Source organism: Salmo salar, chromosome ssa19 (assembly GCF_905237065.1).
Source record: "Salmo salar chromosome ssa19, Ssal_v3.1, whole genome shotgun sequence".
Taxonomy (NCBI): domain Eukaryota; kingdom Metazoa; phylum Chordata; class Actinopteri; order Salmoniformes; family Salmonidae; genus Salmo; species Salmo salar.
In genome coordinates, this window is record NC_059460.1 from 35387075 (window position 1) to 35413828 (window position 26754).

Genomic DNA, 26754 nt, shown 5'->3' on the forward strand with positions numbered 1-26754 from the left:
GTCACTGGTGCTGCAGAGTCAGGTTAAGAACAGATAGAGAGGAGTCACTGGTGCTGCAGCGTCAGGTTAAGAACAGAGAGAAAGGAGTCACTGGTGCTGCAGAGTCAGGTTAAGAACAGAGAGAGAGAGAGAGGAGTCACTGGTGCTGCAGAGTCAGGTTAAGAACAGAGAGAGAGGAGTCACTGGTGCTGCAGCGTTAGGTTAAGAACAGAGAGAGAGGAGTCACTGGTGCTGCAGAGTCAGGTTAAGAACAGAGAGAGAGAGAGAGAGAGAGAGAGCGAGAGAGAGAGAGAGAGAGAGAGAGAGGAGTCACTGGTGCAGCAGCGTCAGGTTAAGAACAGAGAGAGAGGAGTCCTCTGGGTGAACGGTTACATTTCACACTTTTAGTTTGTGTGGATACTGATAGGGGTTGTGTGTGGATACTGATAGGGGTTGTGTGTGGATACTGATGGGGGTTGTGTGTGGATACTGATGGGGGTTGTGTGTGGATACTGATGGGGGTTGTGTGTGGATACTGATGGGGGTTGTGTGTGGATACTGATGGGGGTTGTGTGTGGATACTGATGGGGGTTGTGTGTGGATACTGATGGGGTTGTGTGTGTGGATACTGATGGGGGTTGTGTGTGGATACTGATGGGGGTTTGTGTGTGGATACTGATGGGGGTAGTGTGGATACTGATGGGGGTTTGTGTGGATACTGATAGGGGTTGTGTGTGGATACTGATAGGGTTTGTGTGGATACTGATGGGGGTTTGTGTGGATACTGATGGGGGTTGTGTGTGGATACTGATGGGGGTTTGTGTGGATACTGATGGGGGTTGTGTGTGGATACTGATGGGGGTTTGTGTGGATACTGATGGGGGTTGTGTGTGGATACTGATGGGGGTTTGTGTGGATACTGATGGGGATTGTGTGTGGATACTGATGGGGGTTTGTGTGGATACTGAGGGGGGTTTGTGTGTGGATACTGATGGGGTTTGTGTGTCTGTTTGTTTCAGCAACACAGTGCTGAGGAAGGACGTAACGGTGATGGACACAGACTCTCCTCCTAAAGCTGACACAGGGCTCAAGCCAGGTGAGTTAACACTCTGCACCGAGGAGGAGGAGAAGGGAGGTGGAGGAAGGAGGAGGACAGAGGAGGAGAAGGAGGAGGGAGGAGAGGGAGGAGGAGAAGGAGAGGAGAGAGGAGAAGGAGAGGGAGGAGGAGAAGGAGAGGAGGGAAGGAGGAGGATGGAAGAGGAGGAGGAGGAGGATGGAAGAGGAGGGAGGAGAAGGAGAGAAGGGAGGAGGAGAAGGAGAGGAGGGAGGAGGAGGGAAGAGGAGGAGAGGGAGGAGGAGAAGGGGAGGAGGGAGGGAGGAGGATGGAAGAGGAGGAGGAGGAGGATGGAAGAGGAGGGAGGAGAAGGAGAGGAGGGAGGGAGGAGGAGGGAAGAGGGAAGAGGAGGGAGGAGAAGGAGAGGGAGAAGGAGAGGAGGGAGGAGGATGGAGGAGGAGGATGGAAGAGGAGGGAGGAGAAGGAGAGGAGGGAGGGAGGAGGAGAAGGGAAGAAGAGGGAGGAGAAGGAGAGGGAGGGAGGAGGATGGAAGAGGAGGAAGAGGAGGGAAGAGAAGGAGGAGGAAGGAGGAGGAGGAGGGAGGAAGGAGGTCTTCTAGCATAGAGAAACCGCCTGGGACCACCTGAGGCTCAGTCGGTAGAGCATGACGCATTCAATGCCAAGGGTTGTTGGTTTGATTCCTGCTGGGGCCACATATATGTAAAATGTATGCATGCATGACTATAACTCGCTTTGGATAAAAGCATCAGCTAAATGGCTATTATTGTTGTATATGTTGTATTATATTAGGGTTGGTATTCACAATGTGTCAGAGTGATAATCCAGGTTGATTGTTCAAATCTCCCACTTCCTGTCCATGTCATCTAGTTCATTATCTAAAAGACCAAACTGATTGGAGATCAGCACTGAGATGCTTTGGCTACATTTACACAGGCAATACAATTCTGATCTTTTGCCACAATTTTTATTTTGGCCAATGAGATCAGATCTTTTGCTAATAATTGGGCTGCCTGCGTAATTTCAGCCTTTGTGAATACAGGGCATGATCTTGTGTCACTTCTCTCAGACCTGGCAGAGAGAGCTGGGAGGAAGAAATACAAAATCCATGTTCTGTGCTCCGCTGGGGGAGCACAAGCTGCTGCCACCTTAGAATCCAGTTCTGTTAGAAAAGGTTCCTGCTGCCATCTCTCTCTCTCTCTCTCTCTCTCTCTCTCTCTCTCTCTCTCTCTCTCTCTCTCTCTCTCTCTCTCAGTATGAAATAAGCTTTTTGTGCGTATGGAAAATGTCATGAAACATGGGATCAACACGTACTGTTTATATTATTGTTCAGTGTGTGTATTTATATATATATATATATATATATATATATATATATAGATAGATAGATAGATAGATAGATAGATAGATAGATAGATAGATAGATAGATAGATAGATAGATAGATAGATAGATAGATAGATAGATAGATAGATAGATAGATAGATAGATAGATAGATAGATAGACAGTGAGGGAAAAAAGTATTTGATCCCCTGCTGATTTTGTACATTCGCCCACTGACAAAGAAATGATCAGTCTATAATTTTAATGGTAGGTTTATTTGAAAAGTGAGAGACAGAATAACAACAAATAAATCCAGAAAAACACATCTCAGAAATGTTAAAAATTGATTTGCATTTTAATGAGGGAAATAAGTGTTTGACCGCCTCTCAATCAGAAAGATTTCTGTCTCCCAGGTGTCTTTTATACAGGTAACGAGCAGAGATTAGGAGCACATTCTTAAAGGGAGTGCTCCTAATCTCAGTTTGTTACCTGTATAAAAGACACCTGTCCACAGAAGCAATCAATCAATCATATTCCAAACTCTCCACCATGGCCAAGACCAAAGAGCTCTCCAAGGATGTCAGGGATTAGATTGTAGACCTACACAAGGCTGGAATGGGCTACAAGACCATCGCCAAGCAGCTTGGTGAGAAGGTGACAACATTTGGTGTGATTATTCGCAAATGGAAGAAACACAAAAGAACTGTCAATCTCCCTTGGCCTGGGGCTCCATGCAAGATCTCACCTCATGACCTTAATTCCATAGAAAATCTGTGGAGGGAGCTGAAGGTTCGAGTTGCCAAACGTCAGCCTCAAAACCTTAATGACTTGGAGAAGATCTGCAAAGAGGAGTGGGACAAAATCCCTCCTGAGGTGTGTGCAAACCTGGTGGCCAACTACAAGAAACATCTGACCTCTGACCTCTGTGACAAGGGTTTTGCCACCAAGTACTAAGTCATGTTTTGCAGAGGGGTCAAATACTTATTTCCCTCATTAAAATGTAAATCATTTTATAACATTTTTGACTGTTTTTCTGGATTTGTTTGTTGTTATTTTGTCTCTCACTGTTCAAATAAACCTACCATTAAAATTATAGACTGATCGTTTCTTTGTCAGTGGGCAAACGTACAAAATCAGCAGGGGATCAAATACTTTTTTCCCTCACTGTGTATATATATATACTGCTCAAAAAAATAAAGGGAACACTTAAGCAACACAATGTAACTCCAAGTCAATCACACTTCTGTGAAATCAAACTGTCCACTTAGGAAGCAACACGGATTGACAATAAATTTCACATGCTGTTGTGCAAATGGAATAGACAACAGGTGGAAATTATAGGTAATTAGCAAGACACCCCCAATAAAGGAGTGGTTCTGCAGGTGGTGACCACAGACCATTTCTCAGTTCCTATGCTTCCTGGCTGATGTTTTGGTCACTTTTGAACGCTGGCGGTGCTTTCTCTCTAGTGGTTGCATGAGACGGAGTCTACAACCCACACAAGTGGCTCAGTTAGTGCAGCTCATCCAGGATGGCACATCAATGTGAGCTGTGGCAAGAAGGTTTGCTGTGTCTGTCAGCGTAGTGTCCAGAGCATGGAGGCGCTACCTGGAGACAGGCCAGTACATCAGGAGACGTGGAGGAGGCCGTAGGAGGGCAACAACCCAGCAGCAGGACCGCTACCTCAGCCTTTGTGCAAAGAGGAGCAGGAGGAGCACCGCCAGAGCCCTGCAAAATGACCTCCAGCAGGCCACAAATGTGCATGTGTCTGCTCAAACGGTCAGAAACAGAGGTGGGGGTTGTGCTTATAGCCCAACACCGTGCAGGACGTTTGGCATTTGTCAGAGAACACCAAGATTGGCAAATTCGCCACTGGCGCCCTGTGCTCTTCACAGATGAAAGCAGGTTCACACTGAGCACATGACAGACGTGACAGAGTCTGCCTGCAACATCCTCCAGCATGACCGGTTTGGCGGTGGGTCAGTCATGGTGTGGGGTGGCATTTCTTTGGGGGGCCGCACAGTCCTCCATGTGCTCGCCAGAGGAATCCTGACTGCCATTAGGTACCGAGATGAGATCCTCAGACCCCTTGTGAGACCATATGCTGGTGCGGTTGGCCCTGAGTTCCTCCTAATGCAAGACAATGCTAGAGCTCATGTGGCCAGAGTGTGTCAGCAGTTCCTGCAAGAGGAAGGCATTGATGCTATGGACTGGCCCGCCCGTTCCCCAGACCTGATTCCAATTGAGCACACCTGAGACATCATGTCTCGCTCCATCCACCAACGCCACATTGCACCACAGACTGTCCAGGAGTTGGCGGATGCTTTAGTCCAGGTCTGGGAAGCGATGCCTCAGGAGACAGCAGTATATATTTTTTGTGAGCACTGTTTGGTTCTGTCACTATATGTATTGTTGGTGAGCACTGTTTGGTTCTATCACTATATATACTGTTGGTGAACACTGTTTGGTTCTATCACTATATATACTGTTGGTGAGCACTGTTTGGTTCTATCATTATATTTACTGTTGGTGAGCACTGTTTGGTTCTTTCATTATATATACTGTTGGTGAGCACTGTGTATATATACTATATTTAGATTTTACAAAGTAGCCACACTTTGCCCTGACAGCTTTGCACACTCTTGGCATTCTCTCAACCAGCTTCATGAGGTAGTCACCTGGAATGCATTTAAATTATTCTGTGTGTGTGTGTGTGTGTGTGTGTGTGTGTGTGTGTGTGTGTGTGTGTGTGTGTGTGTGTGTGTGTGTGTGTGTGTGTGTGTGTGTGTGTGTGTGTGTGTGTGTGTGTGTGTGTGTGTGTGTCAGCGCTGGATGCGGCTGTGGAGTTTGTGCATCAGGCGGTGGTGCCCGGCTCCTGGAGGACTGAGGTGAAAGACGAGAGTTCCACCAGTGAGGAAGATGAGGAGGAGGAAGAGCAGGAGGAAGAGGCCAGCGAAGAGGAGGAAGAGGTAATCATGTCATATTAAACCTGGTGGCTGCTGAGTAAAGCGAGAAACTCACCAGAAAGGGGGGGGGGTGGAAAGGACAGGACAGGCAGAGCAGTGACTGTATGCTAGAAGGATCGTCCACATGTCCAGTCATCTTTGCTGATTAGCGATGTTGTTTTCTTAAGTGGATGAGTAGGTCTAATTTAGCGTGTACTGTAAATCGTCAACCGTTACCTCTTTTCAATTCAAATGAGCAGGAAGAGAGTGAATACTGACATGTCTGTTGTTTTGTGTGACTACAGCACCAGCGATAAAATGGTAAAATAGAGACCTTCTAATTGAGCGAGGCGTTAATGTGGACAACCCGCCCGGCTGCCTTGGGTTGGGTCATTATAATTCTAAACAATGCATTCTAAAATAATCAAATTACGCCTTGCACGCTCACCCTTAGTGAGTTTAAGCCATTGGAGAGATGTGTCCTTTGAGTTTAGGCCATAAATTGGCACAGGAGGCCATAAAATCAGTTTGGACAGTTTACAAGAAAAAGGCCTCCCCCAAGGTTAAATTCTAGGACCCTTTCATTCCCCACTGTAGATAAATGATATAGGAAGAACTATACAATCGGTCAAATAGAGTAAAACATTGTCCAGGGTAATGACACACCTTTCTCAGTGGGAGGAGCCAAGCTGAGCTCTTTATTGTTATTTCCTGTTCCTGTGTGCAGGAGGAAGTGGAGCCGTTCCCTGAGGAGAGAGACAACTTCCTGCAGCAGCTGTACAAGTTCATGGAGGACAGAGGTTTGCGGTTTATAGAATGCAACATTTCAACACATTTCAACTTAATCTACCCACCCTGCACCTGACAGCAGAGGAGGCTGGTTTAATCTACCCACCCTGCACCAGACAGCAGTGGAGGCTGGTTTAATCTACCCACCCTGCACCTGACAGCAGAGGAGGCTGGTTTAATCTACCCACCCTGCACCTGACAGCAGAGGAGGCTGGTTTAATCTACCCACCCTGCACCTGACAGCAGAGGAGGCTGGTTTAATCTACCCACCCTGCACCTGTCAGCAGAGGAGGCTGGTTTAATCTACCCATCAAAACTATGAAATAACACATATGAATTAATGTAGTAACCAAACAAGTGTTAAATAAAACAAATATATTTTATATTTGAGATTCTTCAAAGTAGCGATCCTTTGCCTTGATGACAGCTTTGCACACTCTTGGCATTCTCTCAACCAGCTTCATGAGGTAGTCACCTGGAATAACAGGTGTGCCTTGTTAAACGTTAATTTGTGGAATTTCTTGGCTCAAACGCATTAAGAAGGAATAAGTTGTGTTGTAACAAGGTAGGGGTGGTATACAGAAGATAGCCCTATTTGGTAAAAGACCAAGTCCATATTATGGCAAGAACAGCTGAAATAAGCAAAGAGAAACGACAGTCCATCATTACTTTAAGACATGAAGGTCAGTCAATCTGGAAAATGTCAAGAACTTTGAAAGTTTCTTCAATTGCAGTCGGCAAAAACCATCGAGCGCTATGATGAAACTGGCTCTCATGAGGACCGCCACAGGAATGGAAGACCCAGAGTTACCTCTGTTGCAGAGGATACGTTCATTAAAGTTACCAGCCTCAGAAATTGCAGCCCAAATAAATGCTTCACAGAGTTCAAGTTACAGACACACCTCAACATCAACTGTTCAGAGGAGACTGTGTGAATCAGGCCTTCATGGCCGAATGGCTGTAAAGAAACCACTACTAAAGGACACCAATAAGAAGAAGAGACTTGCCTGGGCCAAGAAACACAAGGAATGTTCTGGCTGATCTCTGCTCTACCACCCCTCTAGAGACTGATGGAAAAGCATTCCAGATGAAGCTGGTTGAGAGAATGCCAAGAGTGTGCAAAGCTGTCATCAAGGCAAAGGGTGGCTACTTTGAAGAATCTCAAATATAATATATATTTTGATTTGTTTAACACTTTTTTTGGTTACTACATGATTCCATTTGTGTTATTTCATTGTTTTGATGTCTTCACTATTATTCTACAATGTAGAAAATAGTAAAAATGAAGAAAAACCCTGTGAGTAGGTGTGTCCAAACGTTTGACTGGTACTTTATATAAACTCAGCAAAAAAAGAAACGTCCCTTATTCAGGACCCTGTCTTTCAAAGATAATTCGTAAAAATCCAAATAACTTCACAGATCTTCATTGTAAAGACTTTAAACACTGTTTCCCATGCTTGTTCAATAAACCATAAACAATTAATGAACATGCATCTGTGGAACGGTCGTTAAGACACTAACAGTTTACAGACGGTAGGCAATTAAGGTCACAGTTATGAAAACTTAGGACACTAAAGAGGTCTTTCTACTGACTCTGAAAAACACCAAAAGGAAGATGCCCAGGGTCCCTGCTCATCTGCGTGAACGTGCCTTAGGCATGCTGCAAGGAGGCATGAGGACTGCAGATGTGGCCAGGGCAATAAATTGCGCCTATGGGCACAAACCCACCGTCGCTGGACCAGACAGGACTGGCAAAAAGTGCTCTTCACTGACGGGTCGTGGTTTGTCTCACCAGGGGTGATGGTCGGATTCGCATTTATCGTCGAAGGAATGAGCGTTACACCGAGGCCTGTACTCTGGAGCGGGATTGATTTGGAGGTGGAGGGTCCGTCGTGGTCTGGGGCGGTGTCTCACAGCATCATCGGACTGAGCTTGTTGTCATTGCAGGATATCTCAACGCTGTGCGTTACAGGGAAGACATCCTCCTCCCTCATGTGGTACCCTTCCTGCAGGCTCATCCTGACATGACCCTCCAGCATGACAATGCCATCAGCCATACTACTTGTTCTCTGCGTGATTTCCTGCAAGACAGGAATGTCAGTGTTCTGCCATGGTCAGCGAAGAGCCCGGACCTCAATCCCATTGAGCACGTCTGGGACCTGTTGGATCGGAGGGTGAGGGCTAGGGCCATTCCCCTCAGAAATGTCCAGGAACTTGCAGGTGCCTTGGTGGAAGAGTGGGGTAACATCTCACAGCAAGAACTGGCAAATCTGGTGTAGTCCATGAGGAGATGCACTGCAGTACTTAATGCAGCTGGTGGCCACAGCAGATACTGACTTACTTTTGATTTTGACCCCCACCTTTGTTCAGGGACACATTATTCAATTTCTGTTAGTCACATGTCTGTGGAACTTGTTGTCTCAGTTGTCGAATCTTGTTATGTTCATACAAATATTTACACATGTTAAGTTTGCTGAAAATAAGTGTTAAGTTTACTGAAACTCAGTTGGCAGTGAGAGGACGTTTCTTTTTTTGCTGAGTTTATAAAACAGTAACAAAACGTATGTGGAATACTTCTGAGATAGACTACACTGGGCTTTCAGGGACTAGCCGTTAGGCTGTGTTTATCCTCCTGTAGGAACCCCCATCAACAAGAAGCCCGTGCTGGGCTACAGAAACCTGGACCTCTTCAAGCTCTACAGACTGGTGCACCAACTAGGAGGCTTCCATGATGTGAGTACCACACACTGATCATCACTTTCATTGGTGTTCCACATCTTAACCCTCACTTCTGATTGGACCCTGTGATGTATTGATGTGACGTAGTTCCCTGTGATGTAGATCCCTGTACTGTAGTTCCCTGTGATGTATTGATGTGCTGTAGTTCCCTGTGATGTAGTTCCCTGTGATGTAGTTCCCTGTACTGTAGTTCCCTGTGATGTATTGATGTGCTGTACTTCCCTGTGATGTAGTTCCCTGTGATGCATTGATGTGCTGTAGTTTCCTGTTATGTATTGATGTGCTGTAGTTCCCTGTGATGTATTGATGTTCTGTAGTTCCCTGTGATGTATTGATGTGATGTAGTTCCCTGTGATGTATTGATGTGATGTAGTTTCCTGTGATGTATTGATGTGATGTGGTTCCCTGTGATGTATTGATGTGCTGTAGTTTCCTGTGATGTATTGATGTGCAGTAGTTCCCTGTGATGTATCGATGTGCTGTAGTTCCCTGTGATGTATTGATGTGCTGTAGTTCCCTGTGATGTATTGATGTGATGTAGTTCCCTGTGATGTATTGATGTGCTGTAGTTTCCTGTGATGTATTGATGTGCTGTAGTTCCCTGTGATGTATTGATGTGCTGTAGTTCCTTGTGAGGTATTGATGTGATGTAGTTCCCTGTACTGTAGTTTCCTGTGCTGTACTTCCCTGTGATGTAGTTCCCTGTGATGTATTGATGTGCTGTAGTTTCCTGTGATGTATTGATGTGCTGTAGTTCCCTGTGATGTATTGATGTGCTGTAGTTCCCTGTGATGTATTGATGTTCTGTAGTTCCCTGTGATGTATTGATGTGATGTGGTTCCCTGTGATGTATTGATGTGATGTGGTTCCCTGTGATGTATTGATGTGATATAGTTTCCTGTGATGTATTGATATGATATAGTTCCCTGTGATGTATTGATGTGCTGTAGTTTCCTGTGATGTATTGATGTGCTGTAGTTCCCTGTGATGTATTGATGTGCTGTAGTTCCCTGTGATGTATTGATGTGATGTAGTTCCCTGTGATGTATTGATGTGCTGTAGTTCCCTGTGATGTATTGATGTGCTGTAGTTCCCTGTGATGTATTGATGTGCTGTAGTTCCCTGTGATGTATTGATGTGCTGTAGTTTCCTGTGATATATTGATGTGCTGTAGTTCCCTGTGATGTATTGATGTGATGTAGTTCCCTGTGATGTATTGATGTGATGTAGTTCCCTGTGATGTATTGATGTGCTGTGGTTCCCTGTGATGTATTGATGTGCTGTAGTTCCCTGTGATGTATTGATGTGCTGTAGTTCCCTGTGATGTATTGATGTGCTGTGGTTCCCTGTGATGTATTGATGTGATGTGGTTCCCTGTGATGTATTGATGTGCTGTAGTTTCCTGTGATGTATTGATATGATATGGTTTCCTGTGATGTATTGACGTGCTGTAGTTTCCTGTGATGTATTAATGTGATGTAGTTCCCTGTGATGTATTGATGTGATGTAGTTCCCTGTGATGTATTGATGTGATGTAGTTCCCTGTGATGTATTGATGTGATGTAGTTCCCTGTGATGTATTGATGTGCTGTAGTTCCCTGTGATGTATTGATGTGCTGTAGTTCCCTGTGATGTATTGATGTGCTGTAGTTCCCTGTGATGTATTGATGTGCTGTAGTTCCCTGTGATGTATTGATGTGATGTGGTTCCCTGTGATGTATTGATGTGCTGTAGTTTCCTGTGATGTATTGATATGATATAGTTTCCTGTGATGTATTGATGTGCTGTAGTTTCTTGTGATGTAGTTCCCTGTGATGTATTGATGTGCTGTAGTTCCCTGTGATGTATTGATGTGATATAGTTTCCTGTGATGTATTGATGTGCTGTAGTTTCCTGTGATGTATTGATGTGATGTAGTTCCCTGTGATGTATTGATGTGATGTAGTTCCCTGTGATGTATTGATGTGATGTAGTTCCCTGTGATGTATTGATGTGATGTAGTTCCCTGTGATGTATTGATGTGCTGTAGTTCCCTGTGATGTATTGATGTGCTGTAGTTCCCTGTGATGTATTGATGTGATGTGGTTCCCTGTGATGTATTGATGTGCTGTAGTTTCCTGTGATGTATTGATATGATATAGTTTCCTGTGATGTATTGTGATGTATTGATGTGCTGTAGTTTCTTGTGATGTAGTTCCCTGTGATGTATTGATGTGCTGTAGTTCCCTGTGATGTATTGATGTGATATAGTTCCCTGTGATGTATTGATGTGCTGTAGTTTCCTGTGATGTATTGATGTGATGTAGTTCCCTGTGATGTATTGATGTGATGTAGTTCCCTGTGATGTATTGATGTGATGTAGTTCCCTGTGATGTATTGATGTGATGTAGTTCCCTGTGATGTATTGATGTGATGTAGTTCCCTGTGATGTGCTGTAGTACCCTGTGATGTATTGATGTGCTGTAGTTCCCTGTGATGTATTGATGTGATGTGGTTCCCTGTGATGTATTGATGTGCTGTAGTTTCCTGTGATGTATTGATATGATATAGTTTCCTGTGATGTATTGATGTGCTGTAGTTCCCTGTGATGTATTGATGTGCTGTAGTTCCCTGTGATGTATTGATGTGCTGTAGTTTCCTGTGATGCATTGATGTGCTGTAGTTCCCTGTGATGTAGATTCCTGTGATGTATTGATGTGCTGTAGTTCCCTGTGATCTATTAATGTGATGTAGTTTCCTGTGATGTATTGACGTGCTGTAGTTCCTATGATGTATTGATGTGATGTAGATCCCTGTGCTGTAGTTCCCTGTGATGTATTGATGTGCTGTAGTTCCCTGTGATGTATTGATGTGATGTGGTTCCCTGTGATGTATTGATGTGCTGTAGTTTCCTGTGATGTATTGATATGATATAGTTTCCTGTGATGTATTGTGCTGTAGTTTCTTGTGATGTAGTTCCCTGTGATGTATTGATGTGCTGTAGTTCCCTGTGATGTATTGATGTGATATAGTTTCCTGTGATGTATTGATGTGCTGTAGTTTCCTGTGATGTATTGATGTGATGTAGTTCCCTGTGATGTATTGATGTGATGTAGTTCCCTGTGATGTATTGATGTGATGTAGTTCCCTGTGATGTATTGATGTGATGTAGTTCCCTGTGATGTATTGATGTGCTGTAGTTCCCTGTGATGTATTGATGTGCTGTAGTTCCCTGTGATGTATTGATGTGATGTGGTTCCCTGTGATGTATTGATGTGCTGTAGTTTCCTGTGATGTATTGATATGATATAGTTTCCTGTGATGTATTGTGATGTATTGATGTGCTGTAGTTTCTTGTGATGTAGTTCCCTGTGATGTATTGATGTGCTGTAGTTTCCTGTGATGCATTGATGTGCTGTAGTTCCCTGTGATGTAGATTCCTGTGATGTATTGATGTGCTGTAGTTCCCTGTGATCTATTAATGTGATGTAGTTTCCTGTGATGTATTGACGTGCTGTAGTTCCTATGATGTATTGATGTGATGTAGATCCCTGTGCTGTAGTTCCCTGTGATGTATTGATGTGCTGTAGTTCCCTGTGATGTATTGATGTGCTGTAGTTTCCTGTAATGTATTGATGTGCTGTTGTTCCATTTAGAGTTCACCAGCCATTTCACTCTGACAAAAATGTATCTCTTATTCCCTGTTTCACTCTGTGTCCTGTCCTCTCGTGTCTGGAGCAGATTGAGAGTGGGTCCGTATGGAAGACTGTCTACCAAGCTCTGGGAATCCCTGTTCTCAACTCTGCCGCCGGCTACAATGTCAAATGTGCTTACCGCAAGTACGTAGTGAGAGCCCATTGATTATCTGTTTACCACTGATACTGTACCTTTTAGGGGGACCCCTCTTGAGTCGCTGTGATGCTTTGATATTGATATAATGATCAGGCTGTGTATGATGTGGTATCCTCAGGTACCTGTATTGTTGTTATGGTGTGGTACTCCTCAGGTACCTGTATTGTTGTTCTGGTGTGGTATCCTCAGGGACCTGTATTGTTGTTATGGTGTGGTACTCCTCAGGTACATGTATTGTTGTTCTGGTGTGGTATCCTCAGGGACCTGTATTGTTGTGCTGGTGTGGTATCCTCAGGGACCTGTATTGTTGTTATGGTGTGGTACTCCTCAGGTACCTGTATTGTTGTTCTGGTGTGGTAATCCTCCTCAGGTACCTGTATTGTTGTTCTGGTGTGGTAAATCTCCTCAGGTACCTGTATTCTTGTTATGGTGTGGTAATCATCCTCAGGTACCTGTATTGTTGTTCTGGTGTGGTAATCCTCCTCAGGTACCTGTATTGTTGTTCTGGTGTGGTAAATCTCCTCAGGTACCTGTATGGGTTTGAGGAGTACTGCACCTCCTGCGCCATCACTTTCCGCATGGACCTTCCCCTGAAGCAGCCCAAGGCAGAGGGGGGCAAGGCTGAGGGGGAGACGGGGGAGGCAGGGGGAGACAGTACCGTCCCCCCTGTAGCCTCTTCAAGCTCAGCAGAGGAGCAGAAACGGAAAGCCTGCCACTCTGAGAGAGAGAACCTGTGCTGCTCAGAGACCAGCAATACTCAGCCCATCGTCTGCAAGGTACTGGACTCTCTTCGTCCCTCTCTCTCGCGCTGTCAGTGTAAGCACCCAGCCCAGTTCCCAACAACATCAGGATCATCTTTAGCATCTTTAGCGTCAGGATCATCTTTAGAGTCAGGATCATCTTTAGCATCAGGATCATCTTTAGCGTCAGGATCATCTTTAGCGTCAGGATCATCTTTAGCATCTTTAGCGTCAGGATCATCTTTAGCGTCAGGATCATCTTTAGCGTCAGGATCATCTTTAGCGTCAGGATCATCTTTAGCGTCAGGATCATCTTTAGCGTCAGGATCATCTTTAGCATCTTTAGCATCAGGATCATCGTTAGCGTCAGGATCATCTTTAGTATCTTTAGCGTCAGGATCATCTTTAGCGTCAGGATGATCTTTAGCATCTTTAGCGTCAGGATCATCTTTAGCATCTTTAGCGTCAGGATCATCTTTAGAGTCAGGATCATGTTTGGCATCAAGGTCATTGTTCGTACAATGGACTTAAATATATAGGAAATGATGTAGTAAAATGATTGATAAACAGGATTATGATGTAGTAAAATGATTGATAAACAGGATATGAAGTAAGGACATCATATCCCTCCCCACAGGAGGAGGCTGAGCTCACCCGGAACAAACCAGAGCTGGAACCTCTGAAAGCTGAGCAGCAGAAGGCTGAGAGAGAAGGTGGTGATGATGATGGTGTTGATGATGAGCAAGGAGACGACCATCACAAGCACGGCTCTGATGATGAAGACGGCCCTTCATTTGCTCGCCTCAGAGAGGAGGGAGTGAAGCTTGAGCCTTACGATGAGGAGCAGGAAGCTGGGAAGGAGGAGGACATCTCTGGGTAGGTGGTTCTCTCCCCCTGGGGCTGGGAAGGAGGAGGATATCTCTGGGTAGGTGGTTCTCTCCCCCTGGGGCTGGGGTAGTAGACTGTGCTGTTGATGGGGGGGGGGTGGTTGCACAATTACGGAAACTTTCCTGAAATCACCAGGAAATCCTGGTTGGGGGAAGGGAATCTTCAGACCAAGATTTCTGGAATTGTTTCTCTGGAATTGTTTCTCTGAGTTTCTGGAATTGTTTCTGGAATTTTGCAACCCTAAGTGGTGATATCCTTAGGATGTGTCTGTATTTGTGGAAGTCTTCAGCTGACAGGGTATGATGCCCAAGGGGTTCTGAAGGTATAGTAGACCCATCTGATCTGATATCATTCAGTCATGTATTCATTAACTAAACTTCCAACTATTGTACAACATTATGAGTAGTAGAAGAGAGGTCCTAAAACGAGCAGAGAACATGTGGTGCACACAAACAATATGCCAGTACTCAGTATCTATACAATAAAATAGCATTTTCCATTTGAAATATACTTATGTTGCCTTAAACGTAATGACATAATACTATAGGCATTCCCTGTCAGCTAAAGAGTTGAGGCTGTGAGTCTGCCAGCTAGCTGTTAACCTGCTGTAGACCAGCAGCTTCCCTCCTGGACCCTGGCTGAGCTCTGCTGTACTGCCCTTCTACCCTCTGTTGTTCTGGCTGAGCTCTGCTGTACTGCCCCCCTACCCTCTATTGTTCTGGCTGATCTCTACTGCCCCTCTATTGTGCTGGCTGATCTCTACTGCCCCTCTATTGTTTTGGCTGATCTCTACTGCCCCTCTATTGTTTTGGCTGATCTCTACTGCCCCTCTATTGTTTTGGCTGAGCTCTACTGCCCCTCTATTGTTCTGGCTGAGCTCTACTGCCCCTCTATTGTTCTGGCTGATCTCTAGTGCCCCTCTATTGTTCTGGCTGATCTCTACTGCCCCTCTATTGTTCTGGCTGATCTCTAGTGCCCCTCTATTGTTCTGGTTGATCTCTACTGCCCCTCTATTGTTTTGGCTGATCTCTACTGCCCCTCTATTGTTCTGGCTGATCTCTAGTGCCCCTCTATTGTTCTGGCTGATCTCTACTGCCCCTCTATTGTTCTGGTTGATCTCTAGTGCCCCTCTATTGTTCTGGCTGAGCTCTACTGCCCTTCTATTATTCTGGCTGAGCTCTACTGACCCTCTATTGTTCTAGCTGAGCTCTACTGCCCCTCTATTGTTCTGGCTGATCTCTACTGCCCCTCTATTGTTCTGGCTGATCTCTACTGCCCCTCTATTGTTCTGGCTGATCTCTACTGCCCCTCTATTGTTCTGGCTGATCTCTACTGCCCCTCTATTGTTCTAGCTGAGCTCTACTGTCCCTCTATTGTTCTAGCTGAGCTCTACTGTCCCTCTATTGTTCTGGCTGAGCTCTACTGCCCTTCTATTGTTCTGGCTGAGATCTACTGCCCCTCTATTGTTCTAGCTGAGATCTACTGCCCCTCTATTGTTCTGGCTGAGATCTACTGCCCCTCTATTGTTCTGGCTGAGCTCTACTGCCCCTCTATTGTTTTGGCTGAGCTCTACTGCCCCTCTATTGTTTTGGCTGAGCTCTACTGCCCCTCTATTGTTTTGGCTGAGCTCTACTGCCCCTCTATTGTTCTGGCTGAGCTCTACTGCCCCTCTATTGTTCTGGCTGATCTCTACTGCCCCTCTATTGTTCTAGCTGATCTCTACTGCCCCTCTACCCTATGTGCCCCACTAGTACAGGTATTGCCCCTCTTCATGTCTCAGCCAGTGCCCGCAGAAGGGACGGCTCTAAGTACTCAAATCTTGACGGCCTCTACTCTATTTAAAGCGCATGCTGTGGTCCATCTCTCTGTCTCTCCATCTCTGTTTTTCCATTTCTCTGTTCATTAGGACTGTTAGGCAGACACATGGCTTTGACTGCTCAGTCAGCCAGTCAACTGCAGAGCTCTGGTTTTGATTCTGACCCTTGTTGTATTCTAGATGATTTTCTACTTGAACAAAAACATCAGGACACTATCCTCTTGCTGTGTTCAGTCCTGCATCTGAGCCAGTTATTTGTAAAGGAAGAGAATGACATTTGTTTTGTTTTGACTGGATTCTTTAAGAAAAACGAGATTTCAGTCTTAGGAGGTGTAGTTCGATGTGGCAGTTACTAATGTTTGTCCCCCATGAGACACCATATGAACAAAGCCATTATCACTTCCTGAAAATAGTCAGAATGAATTTAAGATTACTCAAGATGACTGTAAATTAATTTTGACGTTTTTGCCAAGGAGGTTTTACTCACGCTATTTTACATCTAGCTAAGATGTTCGGTACAGTATGTCTCAAGTAAATGTGTGACGTGTTGTCTAATGCAGGGATTTTTCTGCCATTGAAATCCTTGTGAATAACATTTTTTAAATCAAAACCGGTATGGTTAAACATTCTCAGTGTAAACTTAAATTACTAAAAACCAGATATAAAGTATGAACAAACGATAATGGACCTAAATCTTTTTTATAATATAAACTTTAAGAACGAACAATCACCAAAATACAAGCTAGACAATCAGGGAGAATAAAACATTCCCAAAAACATTGATTTTAGCAGTTTTGATTTTGTTATTATGTTTGAACAAAATAACACAGCATTTGCCGTAGTAAAATGCATGGAATTGCAGGAAATTTGTTTAAAAACTGAAAAAGTTTCTTGCAACTCCGGCAGAATATGTAGAATCACAGGAAATTAGCTTTGAAATTGAAAAATGTGTAGAATTGGAAGAGCTTAGCTTTAAAAATGTAACTCCATGGAGAATATTGTAGAATTGCAGGAAATTGGCTTCAAAATGCTCAAATTTCTCGACTCTACCAAGATGGGTGACCTCTGCCACCTAAGCCTCGTTTTGATCTGGAATAAAATCTGTTATGTATCCTGTGTTAGTGGGCAAGTGATCATTGTCAAAATCAAATCAGTTTTGGATGATACTGACTTGTTTTCACTGGAATAAATGTTTCTGAGTCATATCTATGTCACATATGCCGTTTTCTTCGAGAGAAGTTGGTTCTCCAGTTCAATTCTGTTTTAAATGAGCAAGAGACTGAAGCATGAATGAGTCACCAGGGTTTGTAGAGTCAATATCTGATCCTACTTGAACGAGACATCCAGGGTAGAGCTGGGTTGATAAACCAAAAATGATCGACACCGACCCAACCAATCGAGTACATTTTACTGATATTGATAATGGCGATAAGTAGCTTTTACCAGAGTAATGTGAAGTTTGAAATGAAGTCTGCTAATATGAGCTATTGCTAATGGGACAATTGATGACTACAACATTCAGAATAGTAGTTGTAAGGGTAATATAAAAAAAATTGCCAGTGCACATTTATCGTTCAACTTGTCGTTATCGTGATATGGATTACTGTCCTAATGGCGCTCTACACCGGCGTCTTGTCGCCAGCGGCTCTACACCGGCGTCTTGTCGCAGGGCGCTCTACACCGGCGTCTTGTCGCAGGGCGCTCTACACCGGCGTCTTGTCGCCGGGCGCTCTACACCGGCGTCTTGTCGCCGGGCGCTCTACACCGGCGTCTTGTCGTGGCGCTCTACACCGGCGTCTTGTCGCAGGGCGCTCTACACCGGCGTCTTGTCGCAGGGCGCTCTACACCGGCGTCTTGTCGCAGGGCGCTCTACACCGGCGTCTTGTCGCCGGGCGCTCTACACCGGTGTCTTGTCGCCGGGCGCTCTACACCGGCGTCTTGTCGCGGCACTCTACACCGGCGTCTTGTCGCGGCGCTCTACACCGGCGTCTTGTCGCAGGGCGCTCTACACCGGCGTCTTGTCGCAGGGCGCTCTACACCGGCGTCTTGTCGCAGGGCGCTCTACACCGCCGTCTAGTCGTCAGCGGCTCTACACCGGCGTCTTGTCGGCGACGGCTCTACACCGGCGTCTTGTCGCCGGCGGCTCTACACCGGCCTCTACGCCGGCGTCTTGTAGCGGCGCTCTACACCTGCGTCTTGTCGCCGGCGCTCTATTCCGGCGTCTTGTAGCCGGAGCTCTACACCTGCGTCTTGTAGCGGCGCTCTACACCTGCGTCTTGTCGCCGGCGCTCTATTCCGGCGTCTTGTAGCCGGAGCTCTACACCTGCGTCTTGTCGCCGGTGTCTTGTCAATTTCTCTGCATTTAGGGAGTAGAGGGCAGTTTGTAGATGACCCATTTAGGCATTCATCTTTAGTATCCTTAGAGTGGGAAGTGGGATTTCCTGTTGTGCCAAAGCTGACATGTTTGCTCTGGTGACTAAAATGTACTGAGCATGGTTGTGAAGGTACAGACCCACCTGTCAGTACTGTAGGCATAGTTGTGTTGCTGTAGGTTCACTATAGATAGAGGAGAAGAGAGAAGGCAGTATTTAACAAGTCTCAGTAAGTGTCCTGCTTGGAGCAGAGCAGACCATCTGAGCTAGGACGTCCTGTTGGCTCTCAGTTGATTTGAAATGCTTGAAACGTGGCTACCGGACTTTACTGCCGTACTTCATATGAGAAGACTGCATTTTCATGTGTGGCAACAGTAGTCATTTTTTATTTTCTTCTGTGGAACAAACAGTTGACTGAAGACGTCCGGGGCATTTGTGCGGGTTGTAGTCCGTTTCTGCGGTAACGTGGACTCTTAACAATGTGATGAAACTTTGTTGTAGCAAGCGGCGCACATGAAAATAGAATGAATTGTATGGGAACCTGCTACCTCTGGAAATATGACTGGTAAACTCGCAATGGGCTGCCTGGTATTGTGATGCAATGATTTCCATGGTAACGTAGAATGTAAATTAAAATTATGTTAACTGATGTGGATCATACTTTTTTTATTTTATTTTTGTAATGTCAGTTGAGTTGAATCAATAAATCAGAGGACATATTGAATGGTGTGATATTCTAACAGTTATACCTATAACCGCAGTCATTTGTCTGACCAATAACCATCATCCAAAACTCCATGACAGTCGTTGGGCGTTGACCTGGATTTTGGACATGTTGACTGTACTTCCTGTCTCACGTTACTACTGTGTCTGCACGCTGCAACAGCCTCAACTGCTGTGCCGCTAAGCTGTGCTTTGCTGTGCCAACCTGCATAATCTGCCTCAGTGTGCTGAAACCCTTCGCACCACCCCTCACCCTCTCTCCAGCTCTGACTGTGTACTATAGCACCACCTTGTGGTTGTTATACCTACTACAACTCAACTAAAACCTCAAGTCAATGAGTGTGAATGAGTTGTGATGGGCTTGTGGTGTCTAGATGATGAAGGTTAGCTGTAATGTAAGTCCATATAGGACCAGACCTAGGCTAGATGATGTATGTTTTTTATAAAGGAAGTGTTTGTAGCATAATGGTATTTATTTATTATAACGCTGATACTGTCCCAATTATGAATATTTATTTAAACAGGAAGAAGAGAGGGTTAGGAAGCAGGCTGATGACCACTGGAGACAAGACTGAGGGTTGGGTAGGCTAGGGGGGGGGGTATTTAGTAGTAGTGGCTTGGAGGCTGGGGGGGGGGTATTTAATGGTAGTGGCTTGGAGGCTAGTGGGGTTATTTAGTAGTAGTGGCTTGGAGGCTAGGGGGTTATTTAGTAGTAGTGGCTTGGAGGCTGAGGGGGTTATTTAGTAGCAGTGGCTTGGAGGCTCGGGGGTTATTTAGTAGTAGTGGCTTGGAGGCTTGGGGGGTTATTTAGTAGTAGTGGCTTGGAGGCTGAGGGGGTTATTTAGTAGCAGTGGCTTGGAGGCTAGTGGGGTTATTTAGTAGTAGTGGCTTGGAGGCTAGTGGGGTTATTTAGTAGTAGTATTGGCTTGGAGGCTAGGGGGGTTATTTAGTAGCAGTGGCTTGGAGGCTAGGGGGGTTATTTAGTAGTAGTGGCTTGGAGGCTAGGGGGGTTATTTAGTAGTGGTATTGGCTTGAAGGCTAGGGGGGTTATTTAGTAGTAGTATTGGCTTGGAGGCTAGGGGGGGGGTTATTTAGTAGTATTGGCTTGGAGGCTGGGGGGTTATTTAGTAGTATTGGCTTGGAGGCTGGGGGGTTATTTAGTAGTAGTGGCTTGGAGGCTAGTGGGGTTATTTAGTAGTAGTAGCTTGGAGGCTGAGGAGGCTGGGAGTGGCCTAGCCAGTCTCCAAACCTTAATCCCATAGAAAATCTGTGGAGGGAGCTGAAGGTTCGAGTTGCCAAACGTCAGCCTCGAAACCTTAATGACTTGGAGAAGATCTGCAAAGAGGAGTGGGACAAAATCCCTCCTGAGGTGTGTGCAAACCTGGTGGCCAACTACAAGAAACGTCTGACCTCTGTGATTGCCAACAAGGGTTTTGTCACCAAATACTAAGTCATGTTTTGCAGAGGGGTCAAATACTTATTTCCCTCATTAAAACGCAAATAAATTTATAACATTTTTGACATGTGTTTTTCTGTTTTTTTGTTGTTGTTATTCTGTCTCTCACTGTTCAAATAAACCTACCATTTAAAAGAATAGACTGATCATGTCTTTGTCAGTGGGCAAACGTACAAAATCAGCAGGGGATCAAATACTTTTTTCCCTCACTGTATTTAGTAGTAGTGGCTTGGAGGCTAGGGGGGGTTATTTAGTAGTAGTAGTGGCTTGGAGGCTAGGGGGGTTATTTAGTAGTAGTGGCTTGGAGGCTAGGGGGTTATTTAGTAGTAGTGGCTTGGAGGCTAGCGGGGTTATCTAGTAGTAGTGGCTTGGAGGTTAGCGGGGTTATTTAGTAGTGGTGGCTTGGAGGCTGGGGGGGTTATTTAGTAGTAGTAGTGGCTTGGAGGCTAGTGGGGTTATTTAGTAGTAGTAGTGGCTTGGAGGCTAGTGGGGTTATTTAGTAGTAGTAGTGGCTTGGAGGCTGAGGGGGGTTATTTAGTAGTGGTGGCTTGGAGTCTAGTGGGGTTATTTAGTAGTAGTAGTGGCTTGGAGGCTAGGTGGGTTATTTCGTAGTTGTGGCTTGGAGGCTAGTGGGGTTATTTAGTAGTAGTAGTAGTAGTAGTAGTGGCTTGGAGGCTAGGGGGGTTTAGTAGTAGTGGCTTGGAGGCTGGGGAGTCTAGGGGGTTATTTATTAGTAGTGACTTGGAGGCTAGGGGGTTATTTAGTAGTAGTGGCTTGGAGGCTAATGGGGTTATTTATTAGTAGTGGCTTGGAGACTAGGGGGTTTATTTAGTACTTTTGGCTTGGAGGCTAGTGGGGTTATTTAGTAGTAGTGGCTTGGAGGTTGAGGAGACTAGGGGGGATATTTAGTTGTAGTTGCTTGGAGGCTAGGGGGTTTATTTAGTTGTAGAGGCATGTAGGCTTGGGGGGTTATTTAGTAGTAGTGGCTTGAAGACTAGGGGGGTTATTTAGTAGTAGTATTGGCTTGGAGGCTAGTGGGGTTATTTAGTAGTAGTAGTGGCTTGGAGGCTTGGGGGTTATTTAGTAGTAGTGGCTTGGAGGCTGGGGGGGTTATTTAGTAGTAGTAGTGGCTTGGAGGCTAGTGGGGTTATTTAGTAGTAGTAGTGTCTTGGAGGCTAGTGGGGTTATTTAGTAATAGTGGCTTGGAGGCTAGGGAGGTTATTTAGTAATAGAGTGGCTTGGAGGCTAGGGAGGTTATTTAGTAGTAGTAGTGGCTTGGAGGCTAGGGAGGTTATTTAGTAATAGAGTGGCTTGGAGGCTAGGGAGATTATTTAGTAGTTGTGGCTTGGAGGCTAGGGAGATTATTTAGTGGTAGTGGCTTGGAGGTTGAGGAGGCTAGGGAGGTTATTTAGTAATAGAGTGGCTTGGAGGCTAGGGAGATTATTTAGTAGTTGTGGCTTGGAGGCTAGGGAGGTTATTTAGTAGTAGTGGCTTGGAGGTTGAGGAGGCTAGGGGGATATTTAGTTGTAGTGGCTTGGAGGCTAGGGGGGGTATTTAGTTGTAGAGGCATGTAGGCTTGGGGGGTTATTTTGTTTATTTTGGAGTAGTGGCTTGGAGGTTGAAGAGGCTATGGGGGGTCATTTAGTAGTAGTGGCTTGGATGCTAGGGGGATGATTTAGTAGTATTGGCTTGGAGGCTAGGGGGGTTATTTAGTAGTAGTATTGGCTTGGAGGCTAGTGGGGTTATTTAGTAGTAGTAGTGGCTTGGGGGTTATTTAGTAGTAGTGGCTTGGAGGCTGGGGGGGTTATTTAGTAGTAGTGGCTTGGAGGCTAGTGGGGTTATTTAGTAGTAGTAGTAGCTTGGAGGCTGAGGAGGCTGGGAGTGGCCTAGCCAGTCTCCAGACCTTAATCCCATCGAAAATCTGTGGAGGGAGCTGAAGGTTCGAGTTGCCAAACGTCAGACTCGAAACCTTAATGACTTGGAGAAGATCTGCAAAGAGTGGGACAAAATCCCTCCTGAGGTGTGTGCAACCCTGGTGGCCAATTACAAGAAACGTCTGACCTCTGTGATTGCCAACAAGGGTTTTGTCACCAAGTACTAAGTCATGTTTTGCAGAGGGGTCAAATACTTATTTCCCTCATTAAAACGCAAATACATTTATAACATTTTTGACATGTGTTCTGTTTTTTTGTTGTTGTTATTCTGTCTCTCACTGTTCAAATAAACCTACCATTAAAATGATAGACTGATCATGTCTTTGTCAGTGGGCAAACGGACAAAATCAGCAGGGGATCAAATACTTTTTTCCCTCACTGTATTTAGCAGTAGTGGCTTGGAGGCTAGGGAGGTTATTTAGTAGTAGTAGTGGCTTGGAGGCTAGTGGGGTTATTTAGTAGTGGTGGCTTGGAGGCTGGGGGGGTTATTTAGTAGTAGTAGTGGCTTGGAGGCTAGTGGGGTTATTTAGTAGTAGTAGTGGCTTGGAGGCTAGTGGGTTTATTTAGTAGTAGTAGTGGCTTGGAGGCTAGTGGGGTTATTTAGTAGTAGTAGTGGCTTGGAGGCTAGTGGGGTTATTTAGTAGTAGTAGTGGCTTGGAGGCTGAGGGGGGTTATTTAGTAGTGGTGGCTTGGAGTCTAGTGGGGTTATTTAGTAGTAGTAGTGGCTTGGAGGCTAGGTGGGTTATTTCGTAGTTGTGGCTTGGAGGCTAGTGGGGTTATTAGTAGTAGTAGTAGTAGTAGTAGTGGCTTGGAGGCTAGGGGGTTTAGTAGTAGTGGCTTGGAGGCTGGGGAGTCTAGGGGTTATTTATTAGTAGTGACTTGGAGGCTAGGGGTTATTTAGTAGTAGTGGCTTGGAGGCTAATGGGGTTATTTATTAGTAGTGGCTTGGAGACTAGGGGGTTTATTTAGTACTTTTGGCTTGGAGGCTAGTGGGGTTATTTAGTAGTAGTGGCTTGGAGGTTGAGGAGACTAGGGGGGATATTTAGTTGTAGTTGCTTGGAGGCTAGGGGGTTTATTTAGTTGTAGAGGCATGTAGGCTTGGGGGTTATTTAGTAGTAGTGGCTTGAAGACTAGGGGGGTTATTTAGTAGTAGTATTGGCTTGGAGGCTAGTGGGGTTATTTAGTAGTAGTAGTGGCTTGGAGGCTTGGGGGTTATTTAGTAGTAGTGGCTTGGAGGCTGGGGGGTTATTTAGTAGTAGTAGTGGCTTGGAGGCTAGTGGGGTTATTTAGTAGTAGTAGTGTCTTGGAGGCTAGTGGGGTTATTTAGTAATAGTGGCTTGGAGGCTAGGGAGGTTATTTAGTAATAGAGTGGCTTGGAGGCTAGGGAGGTTATTTAGTAGTAGTAGTGGCTTGGAGGCTAGGGAGGTTATTTAGTAATAGAGTGGCTTGGAGGCTAGGGAGATTATTTAGTAGTTGTGGCTTGGAGGCTAGGGAGATTATTTAGTGGTAGTGGCTTGGAGGTTGAGGAGGCTAGGGAGGTTATTTAGTAATAGAGTGGCTTGGAGGCTAGGGAGATTATTTAGTAGTTGTGGCTTGGAGGCTAGGGAGGTTATTTAGTAGTAGTGGCTTGGAGGTTGAGGAGGCTAGGGGGGATATTTAGTTGTAGTGGCTTGGAGGCTAGGGGGGTATTTAGTTGTAGAGGCATGTAGGCTTGGGGGGTTATTTTGTTTATTTTGGAGTAGTGGCTTGGAGGTTGAAGAGGCTATGGGGGTCATTTAGTAGTAGTGGCTTGGATGCTAGGGGGATGATTTAGTAGTATTGGCTTGGAGGCTAGGGGGTTATTTAGTAGTAGTATTGGCTTGGAGGCTAGTGGGGTTATTTAGTAGTAGTAGTGGCTTGGGGGTTATTTAGTAGTAGTGGCTTGGAGGCTGGGGGGGTTATTTAGTAGTAGTGGCTTGGAGGCTAGTGGGGTTATTTAGTAGTAGTAGTAGCTTGGAGGCTGAGGAGGCTGGGAGTGGCCTAGCCAGTCTCCAGACCTTAATCCCATCGAAAATCTGTGGAGGGAGCTGAAGGTTCGAGTTGCCAAACGTCAGACTCGAAACCTTAATGACTTGGAGAAGATCTGCAAAGAGTGGGACAAAATCCCTCCTGAGGTGTGTGCAACCCTGGTGGCCAATTACAAGAAACGTCTGACCTCTGTGATTGCCAACAAGGGTTTTGTCACCAAGTACTAAGTCATGTTTTGCAGAGGGGTCAAATACTTATTTCCCTCATTAAAACGCAAATACATTTATAACATTTTTGACATGTGTTCTGTTTTTTTGTTGTTGTTATTCTGTCTCTCACTGTTCAAATAAACCTACCATTAAAATGATAGACTGATCATGTCTTTGTCAGTGGGCAAACGGACAAAATCAGCAGGGGATCAAATACTTTTTTCCCTCACTGTATTTAGCAGTAGTGGCTTGGAGGCTAGGGAGGTTATTTAGTAGTAGTAGTGGCTTGGAGGCTAGTGGGGTTATTTAGTAGTGGTGGCTTGGAGGCTGGGGGGGTTATTTAGTAGTAGTAGTGGCTTGGAGGCTAGTGGGGTTATTTAGTAGTAGTAGTGGCTTGGAGGCTAGTGGGTTTATTTAGTAGTAGTAGTGGCTTGGAGGCTAGTGGGTTTATTTAGTAGTAGTAGTGGCTTGGAGGCTAGTGGGGTTATTTAGTAGTAGTAGTAGTGGCTTGGAGACTCGGGGGTTATTTAGTAGTAGTGGCTTGGAGGCTGGGGGGGTTATTTAGTAGTAGTAGTGGCTTGGAGGCTAATGGGGTTATTTATTAGTAGTGGCTTGGAGGCTAGGGGGGTTATTTAGTAGTAGTGGCTTGGAGGCTAGTGGGGTTATGTAGTAGTATTGGCTTGGAGGCTAGTGGGGTTATTTAGTAGTAGTAGTGGCTTGGAGGCTAGTGGGGTTATTTAGTAGTAGTAGTGGCTTGGAGGCTAGTGGGGTTATTTAGTAGTAGTAGTGGCTTGGAGGCTACGGAGGTTATTTAGTAGTAGTAGTGGCTTGGAGGCTAGGGAGGTTATTTAGTAATAGAGTGGCTTGGAGGCTAGGGAGATTATTTAGTAGTTGTGGCTTGGAGGCTAGGGAGATTATTTAGTAGTAGGGGCTTGGAGGTTGAGGAGGCTAGGGGATATTTAGTTGTAGTGGCTTGGAGGCTAGGGGGGGTATTTAGTTGTAGAGGCATGTAGGCTTGGGGGGTTATTTTGTTTATTTTGGAGTAGTGGCTTAGAGGTTGAAGAGACTATGGGGGGTCATTTAGTAGTAGTGGCTTGGATGCTAGGGTGATGATTTAGTAGTAGTGGCTTGGAGGCTAGGGAGATTATTTAGTAGTAGTTGCTTGAAGGCTGGGAGATTATTTAGTAGTATTGGCTTGGAGGCTAGGGGGTTATTTAGTAGTAGTGGCTTGGAGGCTAGTGGGGTTATTTAGTAGTAGTGGCGTGGAGGCTGGGGGGGTTATTTAGTAGTAGTGGCTTGGAGGCTAGGGGGTTATTTGGTAGTAGCTTGGGGGCTGGGGGGGGTTTAGTAGTATTGGCTTGGAGGCTAGTGGGGTTATTTAGTAGTATTGGCTTGGAGGCTAGTGGGGTTATTTTGTAGTAGTGGCTTGGATGCTGGGGGGGTTATTTAGTAGTAGTGGCTTGGAGGCTAGGGGGTTATTTGGTAGTATCTTGGAGGCTGGGGGGGGGTTAGTAGTATTGGCTTGGAGGCTAGTGGGGTTATTTAGTAGTATTGGCTTGGAGGCTAGTTAGGTTATTTTGTAGTAGTGGCTTGGAGGCTGGGAGGCGTCATTTAGTAGTAGGTGCTTGGAGGCTAGGGGGTTGTTTAGTAGTAGTGGCTTGGAGGCTAGTGGGGTTATTTAGTAGTAGTGACTTGGAGGCTAGGGGGGTTATTTAGTGGTAGTGGCTTGCAGGCTAGTGGGGTTATTTAGTAGCAGTGGCTTGGAGGCTAGGGGGGGTTATTTAGTAGTTGTAGTGGATTGGAAACTAGGGGGGTTATTTAGTAGTAGTAGTGGCATTGATTCTAGGGGAGGTTATTTAGTAGTAGTAGCTTGGAGGCTGGGGGTCGTCATTTAGTAGTAGGTTCTTCGAGGCTATGGGGGTTATTTAGTA

General features: G+C 45.4%; 1 protein-coding gene and 1 long non-coding RNA gene across 4 annotated transcripts in view; both read left to right on the forward strand.

Annotated features, from left to right (window-relative positions):
- Nucleotides 1–26754, forward strand: part of arid4b (AT-rich interaction domain 4B) — a 243060-nt gene that overhangs the window by 138656 nt on the left and 77650 nt on the right. For all 3 annotated transcript variants that reach the window (XM_045702251.1, XM_045702252.1, XM_045702253.1), the window contains exons 10-16: nucleotides 999–1075; nucleotides 5201–5343; nucleotides 6047–6119; nucleotides 8747–8841; nucleotides 12568–12665; nucleotides 13205–13454; nucleotides 14056–14294. In XM_045702251.1, coding sequence (XP_045558207.1) covers nucleotides 999–1075; nucleotides 5201–5343; nucleotides 6047–6119; nucleotides 8747–8841; nucleotides 12568–12665; nucleotides 13205–13454; nucleotides 14056–14294 — 975 coding nt within the window. The remainder of the gene's footprint in view (nucleotides 1–998; nucleotides 1076–5200; nucleotides 5344–6046; nucleotides 6120–8746; nucleotides 8842–12567; nucleotides 12666–13204; nucleotides 13455–14055; nucleotides 14295–26754) is intronic.
- On the forward strand, nucleotides 21234–24345 carry LOC123729000 (uncharacterized). Its single transcript, XR_006760709.1, has 3 exons — nucleotides 21234–21269; nucleotides 22073–22171; nucleotides 24137–24345. It is a non-coding gene; the product is annotated as an uncharacterized lncRNA (long non-coding RNA).